This window comes from Poecilia reticulata, chromosome 3 (assembly GCF_904066995.2).
Source record: "Poecilia reticulata chromosome 3, P_reticulata-male-v2, whole genome shotgun sequence".
Classification (NCBI taxonomy): domain Eukaryota; kingdom Metazoa; phylum Chordata; class Actinopteri; order Cyprinodontiformes; family Poeciliidae; genus Poecilia; species Poecilia reticulata.
This window is the reverse complement of record NC_088832.1, coordinates 18,168,984-18,190,204: the sequence shown is the minus strand read 5'-3', so window position 1 is coordinate 18,190,204 and position 21,221 is coordinate 18,168,984. Positions and strand designations below refer to the sequence as shown.

The window sequence follows — 21,221 nt, the reverse complement described above, 5'->3', positions numbered from 1 at the left end:
TATATATTTTCTTGCTGCTCAGTACTCTCAATGAAAATCCAAGGAGTTCTCCTGTTGAATAATTGATCAGTGGTTCTCACCATCCATCAGCTATTATCAAAAGAAAGAAAATATGAAACAGAATACCATATAATTTTCATACTTCATAAACACAATTAACACAGAACATTTTTCCAGCTGCAGTGGTTAAGAAAAGGCTTTTAAAAAAAGGTTTGTTCTTACTTGTCAATCATCAAAACATATACAGACATTTGTATATCTTGGATTCATTAAGAAACTAATTTTACAGTTATATTTACAGTTATAGTTTGGCTGGATTTGCCTGCATTACCTGAAATCCTGTGAATAACTTAATATTATAAAAGGAAAGAAAATCTGTAAAACCTCTGCACAGTTTTTTTTACTCCTTCTACAAGGTTGAAATAAGTGATAATGATAATAAAGCAGTTGCATAAAAACCATAACCCGTTGTTCAAGGAAACATTGTTTACAACTAGAATTATTGAGACTAAAAACTACAACTTGAAGTTTCTGCTTTCGCTTCTGTGTCGTACCAAAGCAGCCGCATTCAGCCGGTCGCCACCTTTCCAGGGATGTTGATTAAGGGTCATTCAGGCTAAAATATCTCACCAAATTCTGGGACATTTGCTGTGAAGTCCACAGTGTGTAGTTTGAGTGGATCATAAACCAATGTGCCAGATGGGTAATTATACACAACAATCAATCTGTAAAGTCCTCTGCCAAAGCTGTTTGGAAAAATGCAGGCACTTTCAAAGAAATACTTAGCAGGTCATTAAATTAACCATCTGTCCCGCCATAACAAGTAAACTCCAACCAATGGAAAAATGAGTTGCAATTGTTGACTGCCAAAACTTGAATGTAGCTTCAGGTAAGGAGTCATTATTTGCTAAAAAAAAATATATATATATATATATATATATATATATATATATATATATATATATATATTTGGTGTGACTGGTCCTGTATGTTCTCCCTTGTGAGAACATAAAGTCCTAGAGGAAGTTGGTTTATTTAATTTCCTAAGTAAACCAGTTTTAAAGGAGAATTACATTTCACATAAAAATTAATGAAAATCATCATCCTGGCTTAAAATTGGATCAGATCTCAAAATTTATCACAGATTGTCTGGGAGCAGACTAGTCATGGTTGCATCTGTTCACGGCAAGAAACGGCTCCCGTGAGCCTGTAAGAATTCGAACTGGGTCATAGAAAATTATGAGAAATTTACTTACACAGCCTATTGCCTTTAATATCATGTAAAAGTCTAAATGTGGACGTTGTCAACCTGGGAAGACATGGGAAATTGATTCGGGTTGAGACATTCGAATGCAAGAAAAGATAAATACAGGTGTTTATATCATTGACATTTGTGGTGGATGTGGTTGAAAAAATAGGCAATATTGACACGTTTTCCATGGTTTAACTTACTTAGGTGAGTAAAGAAATATGAATGCAAGATTATATGGAATATATAAAAATCATAAGAGGGTTAAAATGTTTTAAACTTAATAAGCAGAACAAGCATCGTATGTTTGCTTTAATGAGATAGTTTGGATTTTTAAGCAATGTTATGTGGAGAAGTTGATGGTGAATAGAATGAAAGTTTGGGTTTAAAAGCTTTTTGACAGCCTTCAATTTTCTATTAAATTCTCATATGCTAACTTTGAGGTTATTTGCATTAAAGAGTGCATAGGTCTGTTATGTTTTACAGGTTGGTGTCATTCTGAAACACATTACAAGATTAACATGTTCTGCATATCCTTTGCTATTTTTCATGTAGTTACTTTGTCTCACTCTAATAATACATCTTGTATTGTCCCATAAATACCAGTATTGCTCAAAAAGTTTTCTCCACTAGATTTCAGCTCATATATATGGCTGGTTATTCACTGTGAGATTTTTGGCTCAATTTAAGTGAAGCTAAAACATTTTTGCACTTACGTTCACTTGTTGTGCAATCTCAATCTTGACCCATTACAACCTGAGCCCCAGTAATCATCAGAAGGTATGCCTTGGTATATGGCACCAAAATGTTGGCTGTAGCACCTTTCAGTCCTGTAGGTTGGAGGACAGGACCTCCAAGGATCACACTTGTTCACTTGTTCATCAAGCAAATCACAAAGATGCTCAGTCAGATGGAAATATTACAAAAATTGAGTCCAAAAGACCTTAAACTTAGTGTTGTGCTACCTAAGCTATTCCTGGACCACTTTGCTTTGTGGCAGTGAGCACTAACTGACTTAAAGGGACCACAGAAATCAGAAAATACCAGGTGTACAGCTATGCAGCCAATGCAAAACAAATAGCAGAAATGCATAGTGGAACATTCCTCTACAGAACCCCCAGAAAACGTTTCTTTCTGCAGCTGCATTACATGTTTCCATTGATATTCTGACTTCTGAGTCTATTGTTCCAGTGGATGCTGACATTTTCAATAATCCCATCATTTTCAGGGTGCTCTTTTAGATTTAAAAACCCATATGGTGATACTCTTATCTACCAGACATCCTGAACATCCCTTGTCCTTTCAACACTTTCTCATTTTCTTCATTCTCAGCTCTGTTCTTGTCCCATTGTGTTATAATGCATCTTGAAAATCAAATCCACACTGAGAAGCAGTAAGTCAGTTTGTGGGGAAAAAGTATAGGAAAAGTGGGTCTTGGGTCATACTTTAAACTTCATCACAGGTAAATTATTGAGATTGAATCAGACTGATGGGTGTCTCATGTAAGAGATTAATGGAATTCTTCACTGTGTGTTTTTCATGCCCACAGCCACACAGGTATATTTTTCTGCCATAAAAAATGCTGCAAAATATTTTTGATTTATATATTGCTTCTCCAAGGAAGGACCTCCTTAAAAGTCAAATACTGTTAAAGTCAGAGCTCAGATGATAGTTGGAAGGTAAAGATGATAAACTGTATAATCAGTTTGGTTTTTTTACACGGGCTGCTAGGTTTGACAGGTTATCATCTCAGATGACTGAATGTATTAGAAATACATCACTCTTACCTTGTTGTTTGTGAAACAATCATAGCAGTGTGCTTTGAAGAAATATCCAGGGTTCTGTGTCATTGTTTCATGATAATGGCTGCTCTTCAAATTAAGAGAACGCACTGGAGCCAGTTGCTCAGACTTTTAGGCACTAATGGCATTAAATTTCTGGAGGGGAACCCTTCTCCTACAGAATGGAAAAGCACAAAGAAAGCCTTTCTATCCTTCTGAAGGGCATGAGTGATTTCAGCGCTTTAATGAGGAGAAAGGAACAAAAGAGGGTAGGAGATGACAAAAGCTGCACCAAATAAACACGACCGTCCCCCTAAATTCTGCCGCTGCATATCGTCTCTTGGGAATAAACAAGGGGGAAGAAAACCCACACACCCTTCTCCTCGTTCATGGGGAAAATGTCAGTGTGATGTGCCGGCTACTGATGCCTCCTAATGAGAGAGTCACAGAGACCCAAACAGTGGTGAACACAGCCTTCCTCCCAGTAAGTGGACACCATGCTTGGTGTCTGTATTGCAGGGATAAAAAAATAGGATCTCTAGTTAGTACAGCTGTAGCAGCAAGGGTGAAACCGTCTGCAAAGCGGGTCGTAATGTATGAGAGCCACTGCACACGCTGAAGACAAGAACTTCTTCCCTGCATAAAGTGACTGTTTAATGCTCCCTCTTCTGTTTACTCACTGTTCCTTCTTAATACAATATTTTTTATTTTAAATCACTATGGCTGTTACCTTTTGTTGAAGTAGATTAAGATGTTGCCAAAACACTAACCAGTGTAACTATTGATTGCTTCATTGTAATAACTTATAAGATGCATTATATTTTAATTTTTTATGTAGATTTTTGCGTGGGACTGTCGACAGCTTTGCCCTTTTAAAACCCGACACTGTTGACTAAACAGCCAAGACCCAGCTGATCCTTTTCAAAGAGATTGGTAACAAAAATGTACACTGACATGCTGACAGTCTTACTACACTGTTCCTAATGTCCAAAGCTAATTATTGGGGTTTTCAGACTAGATAAAAATGTCAGAGCATACTAATTCTGTGATGTTTTGTGGTTCAAAAGCAAGCTGGCAGGGGGTAGGCAGTATCATTTTATAAATGATTTAATGAGAAGCAAGCTGACAAAATCAAATTAGCAGAGAAACCCCAAATGGAAGCACACAGGAAAGTCCAGCAAGAGGTGAATGTAAACAGTGAACATAAATACTGAGAGGTTGATTGGGATCAAGGGAGACTGATTAACTGAACCTGGAGGAGTTTTGGGAGAGCACAGACTGATGTGGCTGAGAGTAAAACACAGAAATGACAAGTAAACCAGGTAAAAGAAGCCAAAAATGACTTAGGACCAAATTAAAAATATTTCACAGATATGCAGTATGTACTAAATGACAAAAAAAAACAGATCTTCTACAGACAACGAGCTGAATGCTAAAAGAAACAAATGTGCACGAGCAACCAGATTACTAAAAAACACAAAACATAAATTACAATTTAAAACAAAATCACAATTCAAAATATTTAACTGTTAATGATTTGTTTCCTTGTTCGTTTGAGAGAATATTAAGAAAACATTTACTTAAAATTATTGTTGTCAAGTCTAACAAACTTGACAACAAAACTTAAAAGCAAGGCACATTTTGACTATCATTTATCTTCACACATGTTGTTACTTTTTTCTGGGTAATGCATATAATTTGTATATTTTTAGGAAAGCTGTGAAGTAATTGTAGCTTAATTTAAGCTTGTTTTGTTACAATTCAACACAAAGTGTAATGTATTGCATTAAAGCTGAAATGTACAGCTAAAATCATGGGACCTGCCTCTTTAATTAACCTTAAAGTAATTTAAACATTATCTGGCAAGATTTATCAAGCATAATCAATGTGACTGCTTGCCCTGTTTTGTATTTTGCAATCCCGCCATTTTTTATTAAGGCATATTTAATTTGACATGTTTCAGGGAGACTTGATTTGCTTTATTTTAGTTAAAAATAATCACATTGAATGTCATTTTTCTGTCTATTTTATCTGATTTTAAAAAATATTTTCTTAATTCGGTGAATGTTATCTTTAAAATACCACATTTTTAAAATATAAATATCGATTAAAAGCATTCTTTTATATTTTAGTGCATTAAAATTATTTCAGTAAAAGCCAAGACCATCATTAACCTACACTACTGGAAGCATAATGTTCATTTTATATGATGTAAGACCCATGTTGGGCCTTCTGAAATGGTTTTAAACCAAGCATTGCCAAAATCAATTAAACCTTTAAACTCATTTTAAACCTTAGAGAGAGAGAGAGAGGGTCCAAAGGTAATAAAAGTGAAGTGATGTTATTGTGTCATTTAGCCTCTACTAAATGACTATCAGCTTTGATTTGTAAAACCTCCAGCTGGCAGCAGCAGCAGGAACAGAGAAGGTAATTTATAAGGAGATGAAGGCACGACTGACCTCTAATTTGTTGTTAGAGCAGAGCGGTCTTTAAAGTAAGTATGAACTGAAATGGCTGAACGTGTCTCTTCGTCTTCTCATGTGTCAAGTTACCCTGAAAATATCGAGACATTCTCAGCTAATACAGATTTAGACCAAACCGTTGGAAAGAGGTGTGAAAGAAGTCAAGCTGTTGCAAGAAAACAAGTGTGCTGCTTTCTAAACCTTTTCATCATGGCTCTTAGATATTGAAACGATTTGGGTTTCTGTTGGAAACAGAACAAGGATGAAGATAAGACAGTCAGCACAGATAAAAAAAAAAAATCATTTTCTACCCCAGATTTCTTCAACTCTCTCACTGAGCAAACAACATAAAGTAGTCACGTAAAATGTGTCCGTCGGAATATTATATAGTGTCATTGACCCAAGCATACCTGAACAGTGATCACTTACATGCCAAAACGGGCAATCAGATGGATACGTCTGACTGAGACATTGCATCTCAGCTGCTGGAGTGAGAGATGTTTTGTGTGTGTGTGTGTGTGTGTGTGCGTGCGTGCGTGTGTGCGTGTGTGTGTGTGTGTGTGCGTGTGTGTGTGTGTGTGTGTGTGTGTGTGTGTGTGTGTGTGTGTGTGTGTGTGTGTGTGTGCGTGTATATGCATTCATCCCAAAAACTTCAGGAAGAATAATCAGCATCAGTAAAAAGGTATGGAAAGGAAATATAATTTTACATAAGCACAAACATTTTTTTAGAGTGTCTACATATTTTGAGCAGTGTCACTCAGGTTTAGCTATCATAATCTTTCACCTGACAAATGTTGCTGAGATATGTCATAAAAAAATCAGTAGGAAATAATTTGACTGGTATTCAGTCATACGTATTGTTTAACACTAGCACCCTTTAGAAATATCTATAAATATCCCTTTAGAAATATATTTGCGTGTTGAAATGAAAACTCTTTAGTTAACATACCAAATATCTGTAGAAGTCACAAACTTTAATGTACTTCATTGGGATTTGATCTGATAGAGCAACACATACTTTAAAATACTGGAGTAGAAACAAAATGATACATGGTTTGCAAAATTCAGTTATTTTTGTTTTTGTTTTTTTTACAAAGATCTGAATAGTGTGGAGTGAATTTGTATGAACCCAGCCTCATAGCCTCATTGTGATAGCCCTAAACAAATCAAATGCAACCAATTGCCTTCAGACATCTCCTAATAATAAAATAATGTCCACCTTATATAAAGTAATCACAGTGTACTTTATATTGGAGGCTGTTATTTGAAGGCCTCCGATGTTTATTAGAGAAAGCCCAGAAATACACTGGAAATGTCAAGGACAAGGTTGTGGAGAAGTTTATAGCATGGTCAGGTTGTAAAACAATATTACAAGCTTTGCTCTACTGTTTGAAAACCCAAATTTTCACTTGTCCAAAAAGATACTACACTGCAAAATTATTAACACCTTAATATCCATCTAAACAAAACAGTTTTTAACACGTGATTACCACATTTAATTAAACTGTGGTAATCACAGTTTATGTGATTACCATATTGAATTGTGGAAGCATCATCATCCAGTGGAGATGCTTTTCTTCAGCCCTGACAGAGAAGTTGGTAAGTATTGACGAGAACAGCCAACACCTGGCAATCCTTGATAAAGAACCTATGAGAGCCTGCTGAGGATTTCAGACGAGTGAAGATTCATTTTCTACCAGGACAGACTTTAAAACCAAACGAGAATATATGGCAAGTCTTAAAAATGTATATACTGAGATGCTCTTTGAACACTGAGCTGGAACTACTCTGTACAGAAACATGGGCACAAATTTCTCCAGTTGTCCAAACATGCAGCAGTAATTGTAGCAAAATGTTCAGCAATATATTAACACAGAGGATTGGATACAAATGAACACCATACCAAAATCTTTAAAACAGTGTATTGTTTTCCTTTAAAATTTGAATTGTCCTAAATTGTGCTCTACTGTGTGTGTATGTATCAGTTAAAATCTGAATAAGAACAATAAGTTTAATGTTACAGCATATAAAATGTTTATTTACCAAATTATACAGCTAGAACTAAGAGCTCCAGACACACTTATTTTCTTCTTAAAGTTGTATGCAGTGAGTTTAAAGTTGATTGTGTTTTTAAATTGTCAACAAATTCTGCGTCCTTCAAATGAATGACGAGACATGCAGTTAGCAGACTTCCTGAAGGTTATTTCCTCATTCTCAGTGTCACAATTAATGTCCTTGTTTTGACAGTGACAAAGCATTTGATGTTTTGGCTTCTTACCCAATGCTCATTATTCTGTTTGTTAAGCAACCCAGTTAGAGAATAAACTCTGTTTTAATTGGAGGTTTCTTAAACACAGCAAAATCATAACAACAAAGAAAGTCATTCTGAAATGCTTGTCCACGAGCAACAAAAAGGGGAAAGTCACCTTTTGACAAAATCACTTGCTTTCACTTTACAATATGGATAAAACCCCATGAGTTATATAGAACGTGTTAATAGGAAATGTCTCCATGTAAGAGTAGGAACTATAGGGGATTGTGGTTCGTTGGAGAGAACAGTCGTCTTGCAATCAAAAAACTGTGGGTTAAAATCTTCATCTTCGAGAGGATTTTCAAAGAGTTGCATGAGATCAAGCAAGTTTAATAATGCGGCCATATTTTACTTCCACAATTTTTTCTGGTCCAAGTCAAACTGAGGCATGCTAAGATAGTTAAGCAAATTGGCAATAAGAACATTTGGTTTTATATTTTTTATTTACAATTTGTTTTCAGAATATTAATAAACAGTAACTGGCAATGTCTTACAGGGATATAAGTTGTAAATGTACAATGATGCACCATCCAAAAGTTCTTCAAAAGGAAAATAAATCTGCAAAAGAACTGAACTGCATGCCTATAACTATAAAGCCAGTGACCACAATTTGTTTTAAACAGCAAGGAGTCTGAATAAATGCTGTGAAACTCTAAGTCCACCTCATATTTATTACTGCAGTGAAATAAGTAAAAAGAAAAACAAAATAGCATCTGCATCTCTTTTATCAAGTTTTGTAATTAAAAACACCAGCCCTGGTGTGAGAAATCTCAGGTTCCTATATGTCTTAAAGCTTTAATTTAAGTATATAATTTTCACCTGGCAACTTCATGTGTTTAATTTTAAATTATCCATTAGTGAGCCAGTAAAGCCACATTGGGACACTCCTTACCAGGAAGGCTCATCTTTTATACAGATAGCATGCATAATTAAGGATATGCTTGTGTTTATTGAATGGCATCAAATATTCCCAACTTTAATTATATACGTGTCTGTTTTTCCTATAATTTGTTGTATGTGTAATAGTTAAAATTGCCTTTAAAATAAGAGATAATGAGGCTTGAAAATATGTTATCACAATACGTTTTTTTTGGCCTGTAGTAACTTTTTACCAGGAGTCTATGCAGCATAAGTTTTCTGTTCACATTACAAAAAACCAGCATCATCTTTTGAAACTTAAAACCTTCTCGCTGCACAGGAAAAGAAAGAGACAAGATGATGTGATAAAATCTTAATGCATTGTCTGGGATTTTTTGTGGGATCATATTCACAGCATAATGTGTTTATGTCGGCTGATTTTCTTGGCTCTGTTAGATGTTTTCCCTGTTTTCTGTTGTTTCCTTACAGTTAGGGTGATGACCATCAAAGTCTTTCTCTTGTATGTTTACATGTATTTTCCCTCTCTGGAACATTGAAAGCAGACAGCTGTGGCTTAGTGTCTCTGCTGTAAAGACAACAAATGCTGACAAATGTCTTACTTCAGCTGCCAGGAGTGCTACTGTCTATGAGCTCAGACTCTGCATATGAATCCGTCTGTTTGGTAAACAGCTGCAGTTCATTTCTAAGCATCAGTGTTAATTCTCTGAATGGATTTTCTAGAAAAAACTATCCCTTAAACGAAAGGTTTAAGTACATATATAGAAACATGTCGTGTAATGTAGAGTGTGCTTTGCTGTTTGATGTAGTTTAATTGCTCTTCTACTGTAAGGATGTGTTGTTATTGCTAACACCATCTTTCTGAACATAATCTGAAAAGACTAAGGCCAACTTACCATGTTCAAACAACACCAATGTGCTCTCACTGATGCTTAAGGGATTCTCTGTTGAGGGAACCGTCTCAGTAGGCCTAATTAATCACAGCATGAACATTCTAACGAGTGGGTCTTCAGGCATACTTGTCCAGATTGAAAGACCTGCAGAACTTTCATCCTGTCTAATCACAGGGTTGTCTTATCAAGGGCTAGGAGTCTTCCCATCTGTTTCACAGTTGTGAAATTTCAACAACCATGTTGGATGTGAGAAGTTATCCTGCCTCAGGCTAATATGTTCGCTGTGTTCACTCAACTTGGATGTTGACTTGACTTTCTTCTTTATTTTTGATTGTTGAGGTGTCACTGTGTTGTTGTTTTTTTTAAAACACATGCTTTGTCAGTGAGAAAACGTTTCTGCAAATACTCCTGTACCTCATAGAGACGCACATCCAAACATGGCATAGAGCTGGATGAATAACACAAGGAATTTACTCACAGCTTCAACATTGTCCCTTTAATGCAAACTTTTGCATTGGGATCAAATGATTTAGGATAAGTTATTATAATTAAAATTAGATAGATAGATAGATAGATAGATAGATAGATAGATAGATAGATAGATAGATAGATAGATAGATAGATAGATAGATAGATAGATAGATAGATAGATAGATAGATAGATAGATAGATAGATAGATAGATAGATAGATAGATAGATAGATACTAATAGTCATCTAGTCAATTACACCACTGAATAACTACCTTGAATTTTTATGACATATGAAGATACAAAGTTAAGTAATGTCCCAGCATCACCTTTCTACAGATCTGATCCTGAAACGGATGTAATGTGAACCAGCTAAGCTAGGTTACCACCAACAATTTTGAACATGCCAAATAATTTTGTCAGATGGGCACTATGCACTATGTATGCGGGTGTGATGCAGATGTCACAGTAACACTCAAATGTGATATTGTGCTATGCTATAGTGTGTAGGATCTCTGTTTGCGCTGAGGAAAATTCCCTCACTACAGCATGCTGAATGTTTGAAGTATTCAGTATAGCAAGGAAATTATTCCTGTTTAATTTACTTAATAATTTATCAGGACTTGAGGATAGTCATATGTAACATGAGGCGCATGTGAAGCCAGCTGCGAAGGTGTGTAAGTGGATAGCGAATGAGCAACGACTTGTAACTTTCCCACAAGTACTCATGTATTTCAAATATAAAATGTATAGTGCCAGTTTTACTACATGTTACTGCAGGAGCACACCAGCCTGTGTGCACACAGAGGAGTAGTCCGTTACAGAAGGAATACGCGAAAAAAAGTAAAAAGGGTAGCCTACTGATCATAATAGACAAGTGGTGCCACCATGTGGTTACACACAGTATCATATCAGTGACTGTTACACATGCCGTGTACAACACTAAACACTGAGATGGAAAACTGAACTTTCCCTACATGGTTTGGCAATTGTTTTCATGGGGAAAATGAAAATAATGACATAGAAACATTAAACTTTTTTTTCTTTACATATCTAATTTTAAACTTTACACTGTTAATCTCAAACAAAATACTTTACAAAATGATCTTGAATTAATGCGTGGTAAACAAATAACTTAACACTTGCTGCTAGTAGCATTTTGTGACCTTACAGTTTCTACTGTTGAATTAATATAATAAGTCCCCTCGCTGTCATCACACATTTAATACCATAAAATTAAACACTTTACCTAAAGTCTTTCCATGAATCTGTATAAGAACTTTTAGTTCCCCGAGGGTTGCATAATTTACATATCGTTAACCTTTACTTTGACATGGTGGATTCAGGGTATGCATACCCCAACTGTGATTCATCAATCAAATAGAGAGATCAGTGGGTAACGATAACTTTCAAACTCCCTAATGCTGTGAAGTTCTGTTTTAGCCCAACAAATTAGCCCAAAGTCTATAGAGGCAGAAACTTCTGAAGGTGTCCTTTGCTACTGAGCACCAATATGTTTGCATCAGAAACTTGAAGGCTTTGAAGTCCCCTGGTTTCATCAGATTATGATATCGGTTATTTGGAAGCCAAATTAATGCTTTGAACTGTTTGAAAAGTTCATAGAAGAATTCTCAAATATTGTTCTGAAGTGTGGTACTTTCCTCAAGTCACTCCGGCCAGGAGACATGGCTGTCACAAAGGTGTTGTTGTTTAAGTAGGTGGTATATGTCAAAAATAAAACATTCACACAAATGCTGAAACCCAGTGTTTCCAGGCTGAGTATTGTGAGCATCATGCTACCTCTGCTGGCTTACATTCTTCCCCAGAGGCTTTTTCAATGATTAATCACCTACCCATCCATTCATGAGATTAAAAACGATATTAATCAGGCCTGGCATCATTCGTTTTTAGTGCATATGCTCTGATTGTAGGTAGGTGTCAGCATGGACAACATTAGAGGCCTGCAACATGCTGTAACGCATAATTGGATTGGATTACATTTGAACAAAGTCAGCATTAAGCGACAGAGTAAGACAAACATGGGCGTTTCTATTTTCAATGGACTTAAGAGTTTAAACAAAGTTACTTGTATAGCTTCTTAATGTTATCTGCTGCCATTTTGGAGAAAATTCTTCGTGTTTTGTCTTTACGTTAAGAAGCATGCTTCTTAACGTAATCCTTTCACACTTGCCTCCTCTTTGTTGTTTAATTTTTTACTATGCCGACACAAAATGTAAGTCCTGCATAAAAAACAGTCTGCTCATAAATATTAACTACTCCCAATCTGCTTAAAGTACAATCTGCTTCATACACTGCATACAAACACACGCACACACACACACACACACACTGAGGTAACCTTGTGTTTTACAGGCAGTCACAAAAAAAACTAAAGCCTATTTTTTTCCCCCTGCTTTTGTCCTGTCATTATTCTTTCTTTTATTCTGCAGCTCTTTAAAATGGCTCTCGAGCCTCATTTACTACCCTAAGCTCTTAATTCATCCTTATCATGTTGCCAAAATAAACAGAAACCATCCTTATTCTTCCTCTGGTACATTTCACTGAAAAAAGAAAACAAAGCTATAAAATGCGAATACTAGTTGATAACCTGAATCTGTCAGTAACAACATGAAATGCTAAAAATCCCCAATGAAATGTGCATTAATTTTGTTGTTATAGTGCCTGCATGTGCTGCTTTTAATGAAATGTTTATGCATGATTCAGGAGTTACTTTTTATTAGATTTAATTTATGTATGATTTGGACATTTGAATTAAAACTCTGGAATTGTTATCTGTGACTCAGAAGTAGATCATCAGGAAATAAACTCTTTTCCCAAACATTTATGTAATTCCTCTTAGGGATGACCTCTTGGCAGTGGTAATGATATAAATAATTGAAAAATAATTGCTGCACGTTTTGTGGCATCTCTTTTGAGGCAGTTTATTAAAGACCTAAGACTCTTACAGAATTAGATGCAAGTAACTTATTTATTCCCCAGACCTTACTCATAATTACTTTCTGCAGGAACACCAACTCATTGAATCAACCACATTAATGTGATAAATGGCAAAACTGCAAGAAATTCAGCCTACTTGTAGGTTTTATAAACATTTAAATTATGCAAACACACTTTTTACTCTTATTTCTTGCTCAGATTTCATTCACGTTATGTGTTGATTTTTTTTAAAGCTGCCATCTAAGAGCAGGCATTCTTCTGGAGGTTTAGATCAGCGACCTAGAAGCCATACCGATCATTTAATGGACGTCATCAGTGTTTTAAAATGTCTGGATATCCACAAAGTTTTGGATCATGAATAGTGTTTAGCTTAGGAAACTGACAAATTTCTCTCCTTCTCATGTTAGTTTTGATTCAGTCTATTTTTAGGTTTTATTTTAACAAAAAGACTTCCTACAATCCTGTGAGGAGCAGAAATTAGTTAATACTACCCTAGTTCTTTACTAGAGTGTTTTAGTGGAGATATTTTTAGAAGTTGGTTTCCTAAAGCCATCTTCAGTACAGTTAATCACAGCTGACAGTGAACATATCCTTTGCTCAAGAAGATAAATAATTCTCCCCATCCTCATTGGTCTTAAGAGAAGATCACATTTATGCTGAAGGACAAGCAGTCTACATATTTAAATAATACACCACCTTTCACCTGACAGCATAGATTACAGCTCAAGCATTAAAGCATTCATCACAGTTTTTATAAGCACTTATTTATTCAACCAGCTTAAAGGTCATTTTGTGCTAAATCAACCTCGCCTTGTGAGCCAGACAGATATTCATGCTATTTATCTGTTTTTGCCTCCCAGAAACACCAGGGAAGGGAGAAGATGGGCTACAGGACACCTCATTCTCTGACTCATCCCTGTTCGCTCACTGGGGCCAGGAGCTCAGTCCGGACAACCGGAGGGTGGCTCTGAAGATGTTCCAGTACTACGGATATAACGCCTACCTCAGTGATCGTCTGTCCTTAAGCAGGCCAATTCCTGACCTGAGACCCGATGGGTAAAACTAAGTACTTTTCCTACGTAGCGCACAGATGCTACAATGTTTATTATGTTGCATTTTTCTTTATTACCAGCGATCCTATTGTACTCATCCTTTTTGCATATGTTGTTCATACTCATTAAATTTCCTCTGGATATTTAGCCATTGTAACAGTGCAAAAGAGAAACGGATTGTTAATCCTCCTATTATGTTAATTTCTGAGGTGCAGCAATAATGTTACCGGGTCAATTTGACCCTGGGATTTAAAAAAAAAATGCAGTAGGATCAGAATTCAAAAATTTCCCCCGAAACATTTGTGTATTTGGTCATTACATTCATTACTAACAATTGCAACCAATATTTAGTGCGATAATGTTCTAAGATATAAAGAAAGGATGAGGATAATTCACAAATTTTTCACAAAAATGCAACTATTTTAATTTTTTAATGTCCACTAGGAAAACTTACACAGAAAAGTCAGAGATTTTACATGAAAATTATATTTTTATCTTTTTGCTGCGAGTGTGCAGTCATTCACATGATGCTGTATGACTTGTCCAAGCTAACTACTCCCCCCTTTGGTACCATAGTACTAAAGGTACATACTTGCTTTCTGGACCTTTCAAGTACTGATTTCATGACTTTAATGCAAAGTGCTCACGAGGGCAACATTTTTTCCACTTTTAGGGCAATGTGAAGAAATTGTCACATGTTATGTTGGACCCCCAGTGAGAGACCATTTGCCATATCAATTGCAACTCTTGTACATTGATACTTCTCTGCATCTCCTAAAGTTGGCTTTGTAAGGTAGATTTTCTATTCATAGCTGGTCTTTGCAACACATGCTGCACAGATTCTTATGCCACATTTAGCTGTTTGAAAGGCATAGAGTATATTGCCAGAATGAGGACCGCCACAAAAATATGTATCAAGATGCTTTTTATCCAGATTTTTCTACTTCTTCCTTAAAACATACCTTTTTTTAAGTTTAGTCATTTCAAGAAATACTTTTTTGCATTGAATTGGGGAAGTGTAGCTCAAAAGTTGATGTTTTTAACGCAAGTTACTGTCATGATCCGTGTTTCTATGTGTTTATTTTTGAGTTTCTGTGTGATCCTGTTCCCTGTTAGTCCTGTCTCTGCGTCTTTCCCCGTTGATTGTCTCCCAGGTGTGTCTCGTTCCCGTGATTGCCCCGTGTGTATTTAGTCTCCCCTGTTGTCTGTGTTCTTCGTCGGGTCCTTGTCAATTGAATGCTCATTGATGTCACCTGTCTCCGTGCTGCCAGTTTTCCTCGTGCTGTTTCCCCGTTGTTCCTTGTTGTTGATCCTTGTCATTAAATTCATCATTTTCCATCACAACCTGGGCCTAAGCGTCATCTCACTCACCGTAAACCACCGCCTCATGACAGAAGGACCCGACCACGACCGGTGAGAAACGCATCGCATCATGGACCCAGCAGACCGTCGTTCCCTGTGGAGGGAGATCAGGAGATACGACGAGGAAATAAGTAAACCATATTCACCGTTCAGCCGCCTCAACGCCGCCACACGTATGGCGATCCAGCTGGACAGGTGGATCCAGCTCCTTCCTCGGTTGGGCTTGGTGGAATTTTACCAGGAGGTAGAATTGGAGCTGAAGACGGTAAAGGCTGTGCTGGCTGCGAGACCTAAGCCAGCTCCACCTATTACCGCAGCCTGCCCGTCTCCGGCCGCCACAGCCCGGCTCCCCGAGCTTCCTGCGCCCGCTGCCGGCGTGCGGCTCCCCGAGCTTCCTGCGCCCGCTGCCGGCGTGCGGCTCCCCGAGCTTCCTGCGCCCGCTGCCGGCGTGCGGCTCCCCGAGCTTCCTGCGCCCGCTGCCGGCGTGCGGCTTCCAGAGTCCCCTAGTGTCCTTCCAGAGTCCCCTAGTGTCCTTCCAGAGTCCCCTAGTGTCCTTCCAGAGTCCCCTAGTGTCCTTCCAGAGTCCCCTAGTGTCCTTCCAGAGTCCCCTAGTGTCCCTCCAGAGTCCCCTAGTGTCCCTCCAGAGTCCCCTAGTGTCCCTCCAGAGTCCCCTAGTGTCCCTCCAGAGTCCCCTAGTGTCCCTCCAGAGTCCCCTAGTGTCCCTCCAGAGTCCCCTAGTGTCCCTCCAGAGTCCCCTAGTGTCCCTCCAGAGTCCCCTAGTGTCCCTCCAGAGTCCCCAGCGCCCGCAGCAGCCGGCGCTCGTTCCGAGCTCCCAGCGCCCGCAGCAGCCGGCGCTCGTTCCGAGCTCCCAGCGCCCGCAGCAGCCGGCGCTCGTTCCGAGCTCCCAGCGCCCGCAGCAGCCGGCGCTCCGCCAGAGTCCGCTGCCGGTGCGCAGCTCCCCGGTGCTCCTCCCGAGACTCCAGCCGGCCGTCCTGCCGGTTCCCCGGCCTCTGCTCCGCCCGAGCTCCCAGCTCCCGCAGCAGCCGGCGCTCCGCCCGAGCTCCCAGCTCCCGCAGCAGCCGGCGCTCCGCCCGAGACTCCGCCCGGCCGTCCTGCCGGTCCCCCAGCCTCTGCTCCGCCCGAGACTCCGCCCGGCCGTCCTGCCGGTTCCCCGGCCTCTGCTTCGCCCGAACCCCAGTCTCCAGCGCCTGCAGTAGCCGGCGCTCCGACCGGCCCACCGCGGCTCAAGCTCCGCCTCCAGCGTCGCCGCCCGCCGCGGCTCAAGCTCCGCCTCCAGCGTCGCCGCCCGCCGCGGCTCAAGCTCCGCCTCCAGCGTCGCCGCCCGCCGCGGCTCAAGCTCCGCCTCCTGCGTCGCCGCCCGCCGCGGCTCAAGCTCCGCCTCCTGCGTCGCCGCCCGCCGCGGCTCAAGCTCCGCCTCCTGCGTCGCCGCCCGCCGCGGCTCAAGCTCCGCCTCCTGCGTCGCCACCCGCCGGACCTCCCACGAGAGGTCTACCTCCTGTGCCGTGGTCGGCCCCCGGAGGGTTTTGCGGGGTTAGTTTGGTTTTGGATCTGGTTTTTGTTTTCTGGACTCTGGCCCTCCTGCCGTCGCCCCTCCGCCCACCCTGTTGGGATCTGGGTTTGGTTTTCTGGACTCTGGCCCTCCTGCCGTCGCTCCTCCGCCCACCCTGTTGGGTTGTTTTTTGTTTTTTGGACTTTTCTTGTTGGGCGCCTGGTAGTCGCCCCTTGAGGAGGGGGTACTGTCATGATCCGTGTTTCTATGTGTTTATTTTTGAGTTTCTGTGTGATCCTGTTCCCTGTTAGTCCTGTCTCTGCGTCTTTCCCCGTTGATTGTCTCCCAGGTGTGTCTCGTTCCCGTGATTGCCCCGTGTGTATTTAGTCTCCCCTGTTGTCTGTGTTCTTCGTCGGGTCCTTGTCAATTGAATGCTCATTGATGTCACCTGTCTCCGTGCTGCCAGTTTTCCTCGTGCTGTTTCCCCGTTGTTCCTTGTTGTTGATCCTTGTCATTAAATTCATCATTTTCCATCACAACCTGGGCCTAAGCGTCATCTCACTCACCGTAAACCACCGCCTCATGACAGTTACTGCCATACTAGTGATACTGTCTATTATATTTTCTGCAGTTCTCTTGGAGGTCAAAACCACTGCATTTCACCATTTGACAGATATTTTGCTTGGAGGAACATGACTAATATTTTCATCATTTGTTTCATAATCAGAATAATCAGACTTAGAGTTGACCTCAATGCTGATGGCTGCTCACACTTCAGACACATCCTTCTGCATCTCACTGCCATGAGAGTGAAGATAAGTCCCAGCACCTCTAGGGCTGTCACCTTTTTATTTCTGCTGGTTCTTTCTTGAAAGTATGAAAACTACTATATCATGCAGTGTGTAATGTTGCAGGACTAGCATGCAGAGAATATTTATGTGCTTACCCTTTCCTCTGCTGAGATTCCACGTAACATGGATCAAGTTTGCCCATGGGACCAGAAACCTTCACAACACCTGCCTTCTCGCAATTTACTAGTGAGGTAAAGAGACAAGGGAAAAGGTGTGCATTTGTGTGTATTAAGCACTTATGACCCTTTTTATACATTAATTTGACTGCCAGGTCAAATTGACCCAAACAGCATCTCTGTACTAAATAGATGTATGGAGGATTGCAACTATGTAAAATAACTCATTTTAATGCTCATTATGGTTACAAATTGACCTGAGATATAACAGGAGGCTTAAGTACAGCCATAATAAGAAAAACAAAAAGCTATTGGAGCTTCTAGCTATAAAAGGATTAAAGTCCCTGGTGTTTCGTTTAGACCCTATCCTTTGGTGGAAATTAAGGTTTTTTATTAAATAGACTCTGCAGAATTCCCTTATCCCTGAAGAACGTCCCTACAGTTGAAATTTTACTTTTGATTTAATACTAGGCTTAAAGCATCACGTTTATACGAAGTAAAAACTGTTGATACCGCAACATAGTGACTGTGACCCAGTTTTCGCCACAACTCTTACAGGAGCAGGTTACATTATGTCCTCATATGGATGTTTACATGGCTCAAGGATCTTCAGGGCATTGTCGTCACTGTGCTGAACTCCCCATAGACCATTTATCCCCATTAATACTGTCTCTGCACATACAAAACTGTTGCAGGTGGAGACGTTAATCATACATAGTTTGAATCCTTGTTTCACATTTTAAGTGCCCCAGTCATAACACTGTGAATCCAACAGGGAGCAGAGGAGATTCATGAACAGCAGTGTGACATTTAACACACTAGATGGCAATGAATTAGATATCCCAATTACACAATTCATTCTCTACATTTAAACGAAAAGCTCATCCCAAGACATTGTTACAGGATTTAAACATACTACTACTCCTGTCGCTTACAGCTATAAGGAAGGTTTTTGCACAAATATTATGTATATATTTCCAATTAAAAATGAAAAAGTGTATTGATGGATGGATGGAAAACATAAAAAATATGAACACTTTGTCATACATTTTTATAAGAGAGCTGATTTCACTCCAGACCTCAGTATAAATATTTGTTTCTACCCATACAGATCCATTTATTTAACATAATTCTAAATTAGTTATATGATAATAGCTTAAAGGGGAGAGGCGTTATGCAAAATATATTTTTTGAGCTTTGAGATATAATAATGTTATTCCTTCATCACAAACATACCTGGAATGTTACCTTGATTCTTTCAGGCCTGTTTGAGAAATCATTGACTCAATCATTGACTTTGAGAGTCTCATTGACCAGACATGAACTTGGGGTTTCTGTAGATCGCTGCTGAATGGTTGACCTACATTGGACCTGAATCCAGCATCATATGACGACTCAACATTAACATACAAGTCCAGCATGAATTTGGGTTTACAGAAGATAAATCAATTATTTACCAGGAGATCCAAGCTCATTAAATAACATGGGTTAGTTCGTTGTTAGCATTGTTATTGTAGATCAATTACTTAAAATAGCACAACTCACTACTCACTACTCACCCAGCAGAAACAAGTCCACAGCCATTTAATGCTTCTTTTGATCCTAAATATTTCACCCAACCTGAAACTAAATAATTGTATTCCCCAGGCTAATGAAAACTTTCTTCTGGCTCGTCGTATAATATAAACTTTGCAGCTCCAGATGTATCTTGTTAGTTATGTGGATCACTTCGATGCCAGGTAAATCCTCAAGATTATATGATAAGAATTTTTTACCGAGATAATACGGATTATATCCTAAATATACACGTATTTTTTTGAGATGCCTCGTTTGTTTCAACCTATTTATGGCATTAGCGGTCTGGTTGTGATCCATTCTGCTTTGTTTTGAACCGGAAAAACCCACTTCCAGACCTCCATCTGAATTTCGCGTCTCATTCGGGCCACGTGTCTTCAACAGCAATACTCAATGCATACAACATCCTGATGACGCCATTACGTCATCACGCGACTCCCTCCCCTGGCGCGCAGTAATCCGGAATAGCTTTGCTTTTATATTGGAACCGGTAAAATGTTTGACACTGAAAATTACAAGCTAGGGTGGGTATGGCAACTGTGGCAGGAACACAGCGTGTGCCCCCACGACGAACCACGCCAAAAAGTAAGTTCTGTCGGGTGCGCATATTTGTGTGCGCGTAGTTGCATGTTGGCACGGACTTTACTGTGGGGCTACGTCCCAGCTCGTGACACGCTCCTCTGTCACACATTTGCTATAAAATGATACTATATGCGTAGACATTTTTTTTTTTTAAATACTGCTTCCTACTAGCAAATTCTGTGTTGTATAGAAAATAATAAATATAATTCCTTAACCAAATGAACTTGTTTACTGTGATATAAATCATGATAATATAATTTTATTTACAAAGTGGGTTTTTTTTTTGTTTCTTTGAGTATCTGTGGCTTCACTTACCAGGACTTTTATCTGTCTTCCTTAGGTGCAGAAACATCACTTATCCTCTGAACCTTCCTCAAGTGAGCATTGTGTTCATATTTGTGAATGAAGCCTTGTCAGTCATCCTGCGATCCATCCACTCTGCCATCAACAGGACACCCTCCCACCTTCTTAAAGAGATTATCCTAGTGGACGACAACAGCAATAACGGTAAAGAAAAAAATCTCACTCCACCAAACACCTCACAGCTGACAGCAAAGCCCCGTCTTTAAAGTTATTTTTTAAAGCTTTCGCTGAGTTGAAAATGCAGGTGTGACAGACACTTTGCAGCTTCGGCTTTATCAGCACGTGGAAGCAGTGTGCACCATTCTGTCATAGAGAAGATACTCTGAATTCTTCAGTACTTGTTTTTTTAGACGCTGCTGTATGATAACAACCTGTTTATACACAGTTACTAAACCTGCACATACTTCCAAAGCAACTGAGATTAACATCTGATAAATAGCATACATATCAGTGCATTCACTGTTGTGTAAGTTTACACTGTGCACTCGGACTCAAAGCTTTTGAGTTCTGTGGGTTTAGTGATAAGAAGCCAATACACTCTACACAAAAATGTATTATAGTGGTTTGCCACACATTTTAAAGGACTAAAATGCTTTTTTTTTTAAATAAGTAAAATATAGGCAAGTCTAAGCTAAGAAAACTGTTTTGTTTTAAATACAATAAATCTTTAACAATACACTAAGAATCTCTCTCAGAACCATAATTTTTTTTATTAGATATAATAAAATATTGTTAATTTACTTTACTGTTAAAGTTACATGTTATTACCTTTCATAAAAAGTTTTAACAAAGATAAACCACATAAAATGGT

The 21,221-nt window shown here is 39.1% G+C and overlaps 1 protein-coding gene across 2 annotated transcripts in view; it reads left to right on the top strand.

The window, feature by feature from the left end:
* galnt18b (UDP-N-acetyl-alpha-D-galactosamine:polypeptide N-acetylgalactosaminyltransferase 18b) overlaps positions 1 to 21,221 on the top strand; it is a 98,576-nt gene that overhangs the window by 29,868 nt on the left and 47,487 nt on the right. Inside the window, exons 2-3 of one of the 2 annotated variants that reach the window (XM_008405288.3) lie at positions 13,860 to 14,055; positions 20,388 to 20,554. In XM_008405288.3, the coding sequence (XP_008403510.1) occupies positions 13,860 to 14,055; positions 20,388 to 20,554 (363 nt within the window). Of the gene's footprint in view, positions 1 to 13,859; positions 14,056 to 17,807; positions 17,966 to 20,387; positions 20,555 to 21,221 lie in introns of those variants that run through there. The other variant, XM_008405290.3, reaches the window with a different exon arrangement.